This window comes from Artibeus jamaicensis, unplaced genomic scaffold, assembly GCF_021234435.1.
Source record: "Artibeus jamaicensis isolate MK-2021 breed Jamaican fruit bat unplaced genomic scaffold, CSHL_Jam_final scaffold_474, whole genome shotgun sequence".
In the NCBI taxonomy this organism is placed as follows: domain Eukaryota; kingdom Metazoa; phylum Chordata; class Mammalia; order Chiroptera; family Phyllostomidae; genus Artibeus; species Artibeus jamaicensis.
In genome coordinates, this window is record NW_026522046.1 from 42,075,494 (window position 1) to 42,090,586 (window position 15,093).

The 15,093-nt window shown below is 53.3% G+C and overlaps 1 protein-coding gene across 5 annotated transcripts in view; it reads right to left on the reverse strand.

The window, feature by feature from the left end:
- SLC37A1 (solute carrier family 37 member 1) overlaps nt 1-15,093 on the reverse strand; it is a 45,495-nt gene that overhangs the window by 14,757 nt on the left and 15,645 nt on the right. For all 5 annotated transcript variants that reach the window (XM_037144588.2, XM_037144587.2, XM_037144589.2 and 2 more), the window contains 7 exons: nt 14,646-14,781; nt 12,795-12,871; nt 11,530-11,696; nt 8,076-8,113; nt 4,735-4,809; nt 1,267-1,401; nt 476-566 (listed from right to left, as the gene is read on the reverse strand). In XM_037144588.2, coding sequence (XP_037000483.2) covers nt 476-566; nt 1,267-1,401; nt 4,735-4,809; nt 8,076-8,113; nt 11,530-11,696; nt 12,795-12,871; nt 14,646-14,781 — 719 coding nt within the window. The remainder of the gene's footprint in view (nt 1-475; nt 567-1,266; nt 1,402-4,734; nt 4,810-8,075; nt 8,114-11,529; nt 11,697-12,794; nt 12,872-14,645; nt 14,782-15,093) is intronic.

Consider the following 15,093-nt stretch of genomic DNA (forward strand, 5'->3'; position numbering starts at 1 on the left):
CCTATAGCTTCAGCCCCACTGGGCTTTGGGAATAAGACAAACTGTCTGCTCTTCCCTCAAATTAGAGCTCCTCCCTAGGAACCCATTTCCAGGTCAGGTCACAAAGCATTTATTAGCTCAGCCCCCAGGGCCTCTGCTCCTGTTCACCTGCTGCTCCGACCCGAAGTCCGATGGTGCCCACATTTAAGTGCTGGCTGCCCCAGGGCAGGAAGAGCCGCGCGGAGCTGGCAGCCACAGCTGGGGTGTAACATGTCATCCCTTTAACCCAGTTGAGGTTGTTACTGTGGCAACAAAACATGCCTGGCCCAATTCCCTCTTTGTCTGTACATTTCCACCAATCGCGTGGTTGGATTCACATCATCATGCATCACGCGTGTCTCTTCTTCCCAAGTCTGTAGAACTGCAGGCCAAGGGAGCACCAATCCCGGCCACTGCACAGAACCCAACGCCTGTGCTTCCGGCAGCAGGCACTCACCGACGTTTGTGATGTAGAGAGGGAGCCAGAAGAGGAACGTGTAGCTGACCAGCTTTGCGAAGAGCAGACAAAGGGAGAACTCGACCACACCCTGAAGGAGAGAGTGGCTGCTTAGCCCAGAGGTGTACTCACGGTTCCTTGAAGTGTGCAGCAGAATCGCAGATTCCCTGACTCCCTGAAGGTACCCACGGCTCTGGTCTGGTGTTAGTGCTGCCAGGTGGGCAGGGAGAGGGCACCCGGGGCCGTGCAGAGCAGCCTAGGAGGCAGGATCGCAGGACAACTGCCTGGCAGGCTGGTACAGCACACGGCTCCCCTTTCAGATGGAGTCCCGCATCTTTCCATCAGCTTAGTCGGGAAAAGTACGCACCAATGCGATGCTCACACCGCAGCGCTCTGAAACCCTAGCTGCTGAAGGGGCGTGGGGCGTAGGCCAGAGCCACCTAGTTCCTAGTTCCACGGCAGGTCCCCTTTTAGAAAGAGGTGGCACTTGCGAGACGGCAACCCAGATACGGCCTGGGAAATCTGCGTGAGAAGCTGGATCACACGGGGGTGCAGAAGCGCTCCCGCTCCGCACCCTGTGTGCTCGGGACCCCCACCTCGACGGGGTGCAGACACGACACTCGGTCGGACACTCAGTCCGTGTAAGTGATGCTGCATGGCCCCCAGTGTGAGGATGTGCGTGCGACTCAGTGCACGCTCACCACGCTAGCTCAGTCACCAATAGGCCAGCTTCTTTTCCTAGGGCACACAAATGCCCCTTTCAGAAACCCTCCCCAGGCACAAGTACTCACAGGGATTTTCAAGGCCCCCATGAAGCTGATGGCGGCCATGCTGCTCCCACCTTCGGCCGCGGGGAGGAGGACCACGTGGTTCTGACGGATGGCGCGCTTCCCGTCTGACAGCAGCAAGCACTGTGTCTCCGGGTCCTGGGGAAGAGTCCCATGAAAAGACAAAGGAACAGGAGAGGTCACCAGCCCATCTGGCGGAACCGGGCCAGACCTCCTGACGACTGGGTGCCCCACGGAAAGTCATCCGGACACCTTGGAGAACATCCTCACCAGGGTCGTCACTTCATACTCGTGAGCTTCCCCATGGCTTTAGGAAATGCTAACTAAACACGCAAAACCCTTGACCCAGCCATTCTAGGAACCTGTTTGTGAGAAATAATTTGAACAACGAAAAACTACTTGTACAATAAAATGAGTGTCACACAATTTTGTGGTAAAGTCCACCCGTATTAATAATATATCTTGCAATTGTAAATAAAGTTGTAGATTTTCATGACGTGGGAAAATGTTTATGACACATTAAATATAAAATATCACTCAAAACTGCATTTTCACTATGATCTCAAGGAATATATACATATATAACATATTCAATATATTTATATGGTTGGCTATATACATATGTAACTAGGTAACTATAGAATGTATTCATAGAAAGAAACTAAATTCTAAAGGGGCAATGGTTATCACCAAATGATGAAATCGAATGTAGTTTTTAGGAAAACATCAATAATTTTTTCATGATCCTGTATTTTCCAAGGAACTCACAATGGACACACATTAGCAGAAGTACATTATTTAAAAATTCATAAACCAATTCTGATGTTTTAAAATCCTGATTTCGGACATTCCTAATGGGCACATTTGCATTATTGAAGTAAAAGCACAGTGGTCTGCAACGGGGGGCAGGGCCCAAGTCAGAGCAAGACGATCGAAACCCGTTCCTCAGGACGGAACTAAGAAGCTCAAGGACTTAAAAGGCGTTTCTCTGTATCTGAGACTTTCCACAAAATCAAACAGCCTGCATTGTTCTCATGTCGATACAGCTCATGCCAGTGGGATTCCAAACGCAGTTAATTAAAAGCCGCATCTGTCACTCGATATTTGGAATCCTCCCCCAGAGAAAGACGGAATCTGGAAAACCGGGTGGCAGGGGACGGCACCGGTGGTCCGCACACGCTCAGCGCCGACAGTTCTCCACCCTGGCCCGGCCCAGGGTCTGCGGGGTTCTGAGCAGCCCAGGTGTGCAGGCCGCACCTGCACCAGTGAGGGCGGTCCCCGTCCTCTGTGAGGAAGCCATTCATCCCTGCGGGGGAGTCGTGGTCCCTGCTGCACCAAAGGCGGAATCGCCCTTAGTAGTAAGACACCCACCTGGTGCTCATTCCACGTTTGCTGAATCACAGCCACAGAAAGATCCCCCGAGAAGCCAGGGTGACAAGGTCACATGGCTACAAGGATGACAAATTTCCACCATCCCCAAGATAATCATCATAAAACCCACAAGGACTGGAAGAAGGTCTATCACGTGGCTGAGTGGTGCCAGAGCCCCTTTCTCGTCACCTGTATTTCCCCCTCGCCCACCCCATCTCTTCTGTATGTCCTCAGCAGTTGCCGAGAACCATGCCTGGCACACAGAGAAGGGCTGCCCTCTGAAAGGTGGCCGTGGTCAGGGGCTGAGGAGTACTCGCCTCGGGCCCCGGGGGCCTGAGCTGGGTCACTCAGGGAAAGGGGGCAGCAGGGCATCCTGCTAAGCTGGTGGGGAGCCCTGCCCGCCGGCCCGGCCGCTGCAGTGCGCGAGCTCCCCGGCTGCACGAGTGCAAGGGCCGGAGCCCGGGCAGTGCCCAGAGTTCCCTGGGCAAGGGACACCAACGGACCAGGGCCGACAACTGCCCGGCCGTGTCCGCATGGAGGTGTGGCCGGGACTGAAACAAGACCTGCCGGGGCCTCTAACTGTGTAACTCTGGTCACAGACTCGTAAACAGGCGTTCGCAGAAGGAACAGAAAAGGAAGGAGTGGAGCCCTGGCTGGTGTAGCTCAGTGGATTGAGCGCAGGCCTGCAAACCAGACAATCGCGGTTTGATTCCCAGTCAGGGCACATGCCTGGGTTGCAGGCCAGTTCCCTGCAGGCCAGTTCCCAGCAGGGGACGCATGAAAGGCAACCATACATTGATGTTTCTCTCCCTCTCTCCTTCCCTCCCACTCTAAAGATAAATAAATAAAATATTAAAAAAAAAAAAAGAAAAGAAAAGGAAGGAGTGACACCACACTCAGAAGACGTGCCAGCTTTACTGGTCAGTAACTGCACCAGAACACGGGGCCTGAAACCTTGCACCGAAGGAAAAAGTAAATCTTCAACAACAGTTGGGGAGGGCTAAGCCATTTGGACATCGAATAAGGTCCGATGCTATGTACCAAATACTTGAGTTCCCCCCAAATCCCTATGTTGAGCCCAATCTTTACCTCAGCGGTGTTTGGAGGTGGGCCCTCTGGCTGGGATTTGCGCCCTTCAAGAAGAGACACAGGAGCTTTCTTCTCTCCCCGCCCTCCCTGCCGTCTGCGAGCCAGAGGCGGGCCCTCACCAGGTACCAGATGTGCTGGCACCTTGACCTTAGACTTCCCAGACTCCAGAAATGAAAAGAAGTTCAAAGCCTGTTTACCACATGTATCCTTCAAACTACGTGATTTAAAAAGGAAAGAGCTTAGAATTTCAACACTTATAGCCAAATCTAAAGTGCCCTGTGCCTTGGTGTGGTCGGTGAAGCAGAGGTGACTCGAGGAACTCTCTGGAAGCGTCCTGCGGGGGCAGGGGGTGGAGGCCCAGGCAGGGGTGGGAACCACTGGGCTGCAATGTGGTCCCAGCATCTCTGTGCCTCAGTTTCCTCTGCTGTAAAATGGGGAGTGGAAGGGCGGAGGGCTAGAAGATGACTTTCTGTGTTATCTCTTGGGCCACCTCATATTCCCAGCCTCCTGAGCGCCCTCCTCTCGAGTCCCCCACAGCCCAGGTGTGTGCAGACTCGCCCCGCCCCTCACTGCCTCGCAGCTCTATCCAGGGCCACCTTCTCGGGGACGGCTCCCACCACCAGGCCTGGACTAGTGCCCACCCACTCCTCTCCCAGTGGACTCTGTCTTCCTGGCATTTGGCTGCTGTAGAAAGCGTGTTTTCTGTCTGTACCCCAGCCCAGCCCCCCAGAATGGGAGCTCCATGGGAGCGAGATGTGTCATTGGCACTCCCAGTGGGGACCGCCCTGGTCAGTGCCCGCGGCACACAATGCTGCGAATACTTGCTGAACCAATGAACGACTTTCAGATTTCAATTACGCATTTAAAGTGAGCTCAGCCTACTATACGAAGAAATCTACCAAGGGCGAATTCAGGTTTCCCAGAAGAAACACGAGACCCCGGATGCCTGTGCGGAGGCCCCGAGGCGGCCACCCCGACTTCCTGCTCTGCAGCAGCACGTGCGCGACTCACCAGAAGCTTCTCGTCCGGTGCGGCTGGCTTCTGCAGTCTAAATCTGTGCGTGCCATTCTCATAGCTTTTTGAGTGCTGGAAGAAAAAATGTAATCAGAGCCGTTACCAAGGCAACAGCCAGAAATCATGCCTCACTTCACTGTGACAGGGATGCTCACTATTGTCACAAGAATGCTACCAAGGGCAAAAAGACAAATGAGTGAAATAAAACAGACTAACTTGGTTAATCTCAAGGTTCCAGACCCTCAGATAATAGAAGGTGAAAATAAACTTTTTTCTTGAGGACTAACCCAAGACCCAGGTACACAATTCAGTGGTTTTCAGGGTTGTGTGACCACCACCAAAGCCAACCAAGGGACCCTCTCATCATCCTTCAGAAGGAAACCTGTCGCCATGAGCAGTCAGTCCTCCTCCTGCCCACACCTGCCCTTGACCCCTGGCTTGCTTCCCGACCCCACAGTTTTCCCACTCTGCGCGCTGCATTCACTGGGGCCCTGTGACATGTGGCCTTTGGGACTGGCTTCTTTCCCTCAGCCTCATGCTTTCGAGTCTCACCATGTTGTGGTGCCTGCCCTTGGACTTCAACCACTAACTGCTGAAAAATAACCCGCTGCATGGGTAAGTGGCTTTGTCAACTGGTGGATACTGTTTCCACATTTTGGCCACTAGGATTCACGCTCTGATGAGTACTCGTGTATAAGTTTTTACGGGAGCACGTTCTCATTCCCCTTGGATGTGCACCTAGGAGTGGAACTGGTGGGTGGCAGGCCACCCGAGGCTTGTGAGGAGCTGCGGGCTGGTTTCCGCAGCGGCTGCACCATTTCACATCCTCACCCGCAGTGAGCAGGGGTTTCGGTTCATTATCTGTCTCCGATTCCAGCCGTCATAGTGGATGTGAAGTGGAATCTCATTATGGTTTTGATTATGTTTCCCTGATGGCTAATGATATTGAAGAGATTTTCATATGTTCATTGGCCATTTGTGTATCTTTTTTAGAGAAATACCTATTCAAGTCCTTTGCCCATTTTTTAACTAAATTGCCTTCTTATTTCAGGGTTGTATGAGTTCTCTATACAGTCTAGACACAAGTCCCTTATCAGATACATGATTTAGAAATATTTTCTCCCATCTGTGAGTTGTCTTTATACTTTCTAGCTGTGCTTAGAAGCATAAAAGTTTTACATTCAGATTAAATTCAATTTACTTTTTCTTCTGGCCCTTGTCCTTTTTTTTTTGGTAGCATATCTACAAAAAGAAGGCTTTGTCTCAGCCAAGGTCATTAAAATATACCAGTATCATCTTCTACGAATTTTACAGTTTGAGCTTTCACAGCCAGGTCTTTGACCACCTGAATTTCCATGCCCAGCGTGAAGAGGGGTTAAACAGGCTCTGCACTCCGAGCCCCAGCTGTCCCAGCACCAGTTCCAGAGGTGGCCGCCGCACCTCTAGGCTGTCCCACAGCACGACCGAAAGTGGGTCAACAGAAGCTTTGGATGTTGAAATTCAAGATCATGGCAGAGACATGGCTTTCAAAACATTTTAAAATGTCAGCTGTAGTTAAGGATCATATGGCAATAATTTTCTTGAAGGCAGGGATTTTCATAGCGGATTTTGTTTTCCTATTTTTATCAGGTACCAGAATCCTTCTTTGCAAAGTAACCGCACTCAGAGGCCTGCAGCGGTAACGAAGGGCCCGAGCAGGGACCCCGGCCCCTCCTTTACTCAGTGGTGGGCGCTGCCCCCACAGCCAGGCATTGGCGGAAACAGGATGGGGCCCTGCCTGGGGGCTCTCAATTGTATCGGGGAGACCGGCAGCAGGGGAACTGGATTTTACGCCGAGTGTATTGGGGGGCTGCCAGAGGTTGTAAGCCGGGCAGCGGCATGCTCTGATGTCTGTTTTGGGGAAGGCTTTCCAGGTGGAGTGTGAAGAGCAGGTTTTGGACGGGCAGAAGGGAGCCATTTTAGGGGGCTGACGAGTGGCCCAGAGGAGATGCTAGCAACTTGGACCAGGGCAGTGGAGGTGACGAGAGGGTTTCCATTCCACACACACAGAGACCTGGTGGTGGACAGGCTGAGGGGCAGATGGAAGGCAGAGCCCCAGTTATCCCATAACCCCTCCAGGTTTGGGCTGCCCACGGGGTGGGTGGGGTTCCCTGAGGCCGCAGATGCCACGGGCCTAGCAAGTTTATGGGGTGAAGTAAAGAGATCTACTCTGGTCACGGTCACTCTGAGAAGACAAGCCGGCATCTCCGAGGACATGAGGTAGGCAGTAGAATCCATGACCAGAAAGCTCAGAGGAGGGGCCCACACTGGGGGCTCCAGCCGGGGCTCAATGTTGACCCACAATGTCGGCCCAGAATGTCTTACAGTGAAAGAATGAACGAGGAAAGAAGAGGCCAAGCACCAGGCTGGGGGTGCCCCACATCGGGGGGCTGGCCACTGGGCGTCTGGAAGCCAGGGAAGAGAGTGGTTCAGGGAGGGTGGGAGGAACTGTGTCAAATGCCAGTGACAGGTCGAGTGGGTCAGCCGGAGCACTGACCACATGTGGTCAGTTGCTGCTCCTGGGGCTCTTGGCTCAAGGTTTCAATGGGGTGGCCTGGGGAGGGGAGGGGAGTGGTCCGAGGGGAGTCAGGGAGGGTGCTCTAAGGTAAGCAGGGGGCCTGGTGTGAGGGCAACAGAGGCTTCGCCCAAGGTAGGTGGTGACATCACGGGCTGGGAGTGACACGGGAGAGAGGGAAGCTGACAGCACTGAGGAGGGGGACAGTGGGGGCGAGGCCCCCTGCTGAGAGGGAGAACCGGCCCAGGCAGGCAGGGAAGTGCCCGGAGTGACTGGGGGAGAGCAGAGACCTGCTGTGTGTGGGGGCGGGGCACGTGTCCTTCGTGGCCTGGATGTGCTCAGTAACCCAGAGCGCAGGGCCGGTCACTCCCAGCCAGGCACGAGCAGAGGTCAGAGGGGACAGGTGGCGGCAGGCGCTGCACTGATGAGAGAGAGGTGGTTGGTGTGCTGGGCAGTCCCGACGGCCCACCTGACGTGTGCAGGCAGCAGTTTGAAGTGGCAGCAGCCGGCTCACCCCTTGCATCCTTCTGCGGTCACACGGTGACGTCCACTCAGGGGATAGCCAGATGTCCCCATTGCTCTTGAGGCACGGCCTCTGGTCGCCCTCCATGAGGAGGTCTCTAACCCAGACTGAAACTGCTAATATTTGGGGGGCAGGACCCTTATCCACTCTTTGTTACCCACTGACACTGTGCAGACAGGACCAGACTGGTGACAGTCATCAGACACCTGGCAGACGACACATCGTCCAAGAAGACACACGAGGCAGAGAGCGAGTCCTTACCGCCACCAGGGTGGGAGAGCAGGCTATGTCCTTCGGATCTGAAATACCAAACATGCGACCACGTGTGAACCCAGGGCTGGGTGTCCCCACCAACACAAACATTAAAACCAAAACAAGACCCACCTGATGCATTTACTTAAACAAAAACCAAAACCAAAACCAAAAACAAAACCCCACCAAGCAGTTCAGTTAAAAATGGGCCAGGGACCTGAACGGCCACTTCTCCGAAGGACACAGAGATGCCAACAGACACAGGAAGAGATGCCCCAAGTCACTGGTCAGAGAATGCAAACCGAAACCACAATGAGAGATCACCGCACACCTGTCAGAACGGCCATCGTCAATAAACCAACAACGGCCAGTGCTGGCGAGGACGCGGAAAAAGGGCGTCCTCAGGCACCGCTGGCGGGAATGCAGACTGGTGCGGCCACTGTGGGCAGCGGTATGGAGTTCTCTCAAAAAACCAAAAATGGAACTGCCTCCGGACCCAGCGATCCACTTCTAGGAATATATCTGAAGAAACCCAGAACACTGACTTGAAAGAAAGCATGCACCCCGTGCTCACTGCCGCGTTATTTCCATCGCCAAGACCTGGAAGAGCCCCAGTGCCCACCAGCAGATGAGTGGATAAAAAACTTGTGGTGCATTCACCCAATGGAATGCTCCTTGGTTATAAAAAAAAAGGAAATCTTACTTTGCAGCAGTCAGCGAAAGACAAGTGCCATGTGATTTCACGTGTATGTGGAATCTAGTAAACAAAATAAACTAAAAAAACAAAATAAAAACAGACTCATTTACAGAGACCAGACTGACATAGTCAGAAGGGCAGGGGGTTGCGGGGTGGGTGAAAAGGTGAAGGAATTAAGGAAAAACAACAAAAAAAACAACTCACAGACACAGACAACTATGGTGACCACCAGAGGGAAGGGGGCAGAGAGGAGAGAGGCAGGGGAGATGCCCACAGGAGACCGATGGGGTGGGGGACGCCCAACGCTATACACAGATGCTGTGTTATAGAACTGTATACTGGACACCTATGTAACTTTATTAACCAATGCCCCCCAATATAATCAATAAAAACTAAAATTAAAAAGATTATCGTTTAAATGAAAAAAATTAGTTTTAACTGAACCCACAAGAACCTACCCCAAAGAATCAAGTGGTCCAGAGCCAAATTTAAGACCATCTGCACGGGTGAGCTGGCACGTGGTCACGCTTCCCCATTTACTGCATGACCTTGGGCGGGTCAGCCTGCACCCTGAGCCTCATGCACTTTCCCTGGAGATCCAGGAGTCAGACACCCTGCCTGGGACATGAGAAGTCACTCCCTACCTGCCCCCATCAAATGTCTTTGTGACAGGGAAGAAGAATAGCTTCAGGGAGTGTGCTTACTAATTATTAGGAAGAGTCTGAGAGATGTCTTAATTCCGGTACAAGTAAGAGACAACCTCAGACTTTAATACAAGGTATAGACGCGACTTCAGAGGCAGAGCCGCACCCAGGGGGAGACACAGAGAGGGAGGCCTGAAAAGGGGGAGCCTCAGCGGGAAGCGGGAAGGCTGAGAATGGCCAAGTCCTGCAGGTGTCCCTGGGCCAAGAACCAGGCACTGGGACCGGCCTTGGCAGAGGGGGCATAGGCAGAGCAGTGTGACAAGGCCAGGTACTGGGTGAGATGCACTGGGAGGACCAGGGCTGTGGCGGGAGACTGGAGCTCAGCGAGCACCCTGCTCCCCAAAGCGCACAAGATGCGAGGCCGGGAGGTCAGGAGAGGGGTGCACAGCGAAGGAGGGGCAGTGAGAAGGAGTTTTTGGTGGCACCATGAAGAACAGGCACAGGATCTCATTAGGGATCTGGTAGAGCTCTGAGTGTATTACTAATAAGGTAGGAGCCTATGACTGTAGGTAAGAAAACCCACCCAGCAGAGGGTGAGAGAGCAGAGACAGGACGGGGCAGGGCAAGCTCTGCGGCTAGGCCTTCGGCCCCATGGCACCGCCAGTCCCAGCCTGCGGTGCCTCAGAACTCCCCGCCAGGGCCAGGGTGCCGCCAAGGACAACCCAAGACACAGGAGGCACAAGCCCAGGTCCGGATGTGGCCCCTTGTCCCTCCATGTCAGTAAGACTTCCTGGGACAACCATCCAGGCATGGTCTACTGCTTAAAGCCTGGTGGGCCCAGGGAAGCTGAGAGATGGCATTTTTGTCCCAAGCAGAGCACGGAGGAACATAACAGAGCTCCAAGGTCACCACAGTGCATGGAGAGGGAAGCCAGCAGGGGGACCCCTGGAACAGGAGGTGACCGAAAGTGAAGTGACGGGAGGCGGCTCCGGGAGAGCCCTCCCTTCACACGCTTCACACTCAGCATCTGCTCCGCTCCCCAACCCTTCACCCCGCAGTAGCGTGGCAGCGGTGGCGGCTCGGTGGGAAAGAGGCTCTCGTTTTATCACAAAAGACCAAACCAAAACTTCCTTATTCTTGAAAATCCCGCCCTGAGTAGGGACAAGACCCAGCCAGGATGACCAAGCCGAGTGGAGACTGGCACTGAGACCCCAAGCCAGGCCAGCACGCAAGCTCACGTCCCCTGCCACACACTCCACCCCCAGGACCAGTCTCTCGGAAGTTGAGAAGAGAGTAGGAGCCCCTGTGGGCTCTGGACCTCGGGCAGAGCACGTGTGTGGCACCCAGGAGCCCTGCGCTAGAGAAGAGGAAGTGTGACTCCAGGTGACTAATGTGTAAGGAACCCTCTGGACAGCCCAGGTGACAAGAGCGCCAGGTGCTGTGGAGCCAGCCTAGAGGAAAACAGGTGACGAGAATGACCCTTCCCAGAACTCCGGTGACAAGGTACTGCTGAAAGCTTGTGGGATGGGAACACCCTGACATATAGCAGCTGTGGCAGCACCAGCTTGTCCAGCGTTAGTGTGACTAAGAATCCTTGGCCTGCTGGAGCTCTATTTTACAAATTAAATTCAATTAAAACAAGTTTGGTAGAGTCCAGAATGGACACTCCTCCCCTAATCAAGACACGTGGTTATAAGTTGAGCCATGTTTCACAACACTGTCCAAGACGTATGTTATCAGAAAGTGAACAAGCTGGAAGGGCGCATTTTGGCGGGTGGCAGCAAGACTGCAGTGAGCAGCTGCAGCTGCCTGGCCCAGGCAGGCCTGAGGGAGCCGTGAGACTCCCAGACTTGGGGAGAACCACGCATGCCCAATCTGTGGGGGGAGGCCAGGGTGGAAGGCATTTCAGTATCGGCTACTCCAGAAATCAGGAACCGGCAGGAAATACAGCATGACCGGGGGAGAAACAGCTAATGGGCACGTCTATACCTGAAGGAGCGTGGCCACCTGGTGAGGCGAGAGCCAGGAAAACCACACACCTCCATAGGCCTAAGCAGAAGCAGAACAACTTGCCCCCACAGCCCTGCAGGGGGGAGTCCCCTCCCGGGCCCCGGGTACTCACGTTCGATAAGGAAGAGAAAGCACACGACCCCCATGGCTGCCACGATGGCCCCGGGCACGATGAAGGACAGGCCCCAGCATGTGGACACCCAGTAGCCAGCAATCAAGGACCCCAGGATGTTGCCCACGGAGGTGTGGGAATTCCAGACCCCCATAATCAAGCCTCGCCTGCAACAGAACAAGACACAGGCAGCAAGTGGCGTCAGGAAGCTTCCGTGGGTCTGTGGTGTAGGGCCCGGCAGGGCGTGCACCGTGTCAGCGCTGGCCTGGGGACACAGGGGCCGCACAGGCACTTCTGCCAGACGCAGGCCTGGAGATACTTGTGAGAGAATGGGGCTTCCCTTCACCTTGGAGGTACGTGCGTATCATTACATGTCTCTTTCAGAGCTTCTTTATTTATGATTACAAAGAGGAGGGAGGCCATTTCCTGAAATTCTTGGAAGGCCCCAAATTTAAATTTGTGCTTCTGCAGACTCAATCCAATTATTGGCTGAAATATCCCATTAACACAAGTTTCTGCGGCAGACCCGTCAGGTGGGCGGAGTATCTAAATGAGGCTCCCTGCACTGGTTTCCTGCTTCAGTTTCCCCATCGGCAGTATCTCCCAGCAGTTCTCCGCCCTGGCTCTGACCCTGACCCTGGCTCTGACCCTGACCCTGGCCTGAAGCCGTGTATCACACATGTTACGGCAGCGCCTGGACTGCAGTCAGACCACCAGAGGCCGAGTGCCCCTCTGCTGCCAGGAGCTGGGCAGCATGTCAGGACCTGGCACGTGTCCACGTGCCTTTGCGTCCTGTTTTTGATGCAGCTTCTTTGTCGAAGGCCCAGGGCAGGGCCCTGCCCTCTGCGCTCCTCCCAGGTCCTGGGAGGCCAGGGAAGGCCGAGCTGCTGGTCAGCGGTGCAGGGGACACAGACTCGACCCTGCCCACGGCAGGGTGGGCGTCTCCTGGGACAAAGGCCATCTGAATTTCAGAACCTCGAGTCCCAGAGGTCTTCGTTATCTTAGTTCACAGAATAAAGTGGTTTTTTTTTTCTACAATAAATCTAAAGAAAAACTAAAAATAAAGTCTAAAAACATCTTTTAAAAAATAACGCTGCTGAAAGCAGGGTGGCCTTTCCTCACCTTCCTTTTCAAAACCACTGTCTTCCCACCACGGCGGTGTCAGCCGTGGTGGGAAGACAGTGGGACACTCAGCCCTTTTGTCTGAGTTTCAGGTGTGCAGCTCGGTGGCCAGACAAGCAGGGACTTTACACACAGAGTCTCACCTTCCCTTCCCAAACCAGTTGCTGAGGCAGGTGACGACGCTGGGCCAGCCGGTGGTCTGCACCAGTCCGTTGATGATCTGTGACACGGGACAAAAAGAGGGCTCACCTCGGGGAAAACACATCCCCTGTCTTCCAGGGGGGCCCACAGAAGCTTCCCCTTCTCCGTCCTTCGGAAGTTTGGGAGCACAGCGGGGACCCGCCCACAGAGGAGGAGGCCCTACCCGCTATGAGCCCCAAAGGCTGAAGCTGTGTTCTGAACCATCGCGTAACTACAAACGTAATATGTGCCCACTGTGAAAATTTTAGAATAAATAAGGAAAAGAAAGAAAAGGAAATCCCCTGCCAGAAGATGGATGGCTTGGGGCCAGAGTTTCCAATCTCTGTCTAATCTGAACTTCATACAAAGAGAAAAGAGTTGTCTTCTTTTTATAGAACTGTGATTGTACCATGAATTATAGCTTGTAAACAGCACTCTTTCACGTCTCAGGTCGTGAAGAAGGTACTATTGTTAATGGCTCTCTGAACTGAGCTTAACCTTGACCTTTACAAAGCCTGCAGAAAGCACTTCCTCCTTTCCAAGAGGACCCTGAGCTCATATTTCAAGGAGGGATTTAGCAAGTGCACTGGCAAACTGGTTCGCTTGAGTCTCAGGAGCATCAGAGGCAAATTTTTAAGACAACTAGGTCCAGTCTAGTGCCTCCCACAACCATGACCGGGCCGGACGGGCTCTCCAGGAGACTGACTGGTGGCCGCGGGCTGCACCGGCCTCAGGGCCAGCCGGGGCTGCCTTTCCGTTCAGAAATGTGGGGGGATGCTGGGGAATTGTTTTTTTTCTTCCTTCTAATTTTATGTATTACTATAAAGTATAAGTTACTTTTATAATTAAAACAGTCAAACTTTTTCAAGGCCCATGGCAAACTTTTTTAAAGAAAACTGTGGCCCTGCTGGGTGGCCCAGTTGGTTGGAGCATTGTACCGTGCACCAAAAGGCTGTGAGTTTGATGCCAGTCAGGGCACACACCCAGGCTGCAGGTTCTATCCCTGGTTGGGGCGCATACACGCAGGAGACAACTGATTCATGCTGCTCTCACACATCAACGTTTCTCTCTCTCTCTTCTGCCCTCCCTCTCTAAGGTCAATAAACTTATCCTCAGGTGAGAATTTTTAACAAACGCAAAGTGTGTGCAATTTACTTTGATGATTTTATAATACCTCCCCACTAGGCTATCGGCAGAGCCTCGGCAGTTAAGCTGATCATTTTGCCATTTTCCATTTCTAGTAAATATCTGTCCACAGGGATGTTGGGAGGGGCAGTAGCCAAGAGTTTCAGGAAGGGCTGGGCCCAGCCGGAAGGGCAAAGCTGCAGGGCCAGTCTTGGCCTTGGAGCCGGTAAGGCTCTCCCCTCCCTCCGACTCCCTCTGATCCTGTCCCACGGCCAGTGACACCCAAGTCCTCCCTTCCTCTTGCCCTCGCTACGCCCCACATCACTCTGACTCCTGAGTGGTCCAATCTGTCACCACATGGGACACCTAGACCTCCTCCAGGTGAAGGCGGAGGGGCTGGCTCTGCAGTCCCCTGAGGGGTAGGGACAAACTGGGTCTTATGAGGCAGCTCCTGAAACTTCAGGGAAACTGCATGGCGGCCGGAACTTCAGAGAAGATGGGAGAGAGACTTTACCTGTCAGCACTGACCCTGACGTCAGACTGACGCGAGTCTACTGTGCACGCCCTCCTACCCCGACTCCATCTCCTCCCTCATCTCTCCTGGCAGAGGCAGGGACCTGAGACATAAATGCCTCGTCCAGCTCATCATGGAAACCCCTCATGCGGTGGGCCACGGGCCTGGACCATACCTGAGTTACCACGTAGAAGCTGAAACTGTGGATGTTGTAGAAATAGCCCAACCCAAACAGGGCAGTAAAGGTGCCACTTGCCAGCATTCCGAAAGTCAGGTAATACCTAATCGGCAGGCGCTCCCCTATTATGCCACTGCGGATAAGGAAAGAGACAAATATGAGCAAACAAACACACCGTAATGTAAACGACATGCACTTTCTTTCCGGATATTTTCAGGCTGTTCTCTGAGCTTCTAGAACTCCAAACACTACAGTTTCCAAGAACATTTAATCATAACTATTTCCCAATGAGCATTTATTAACCAGAAACTGTCAGTTGGCAACATCTTTTAAGACTTTTTATTTCCGGCAAAAGTCACTAACAGTCAAATAATGAACCTCATACACTTTGATGGCTGCCAATTAAAAAAACTCGTCCTGCCAGTTAATCCTGCTTTTATATAAA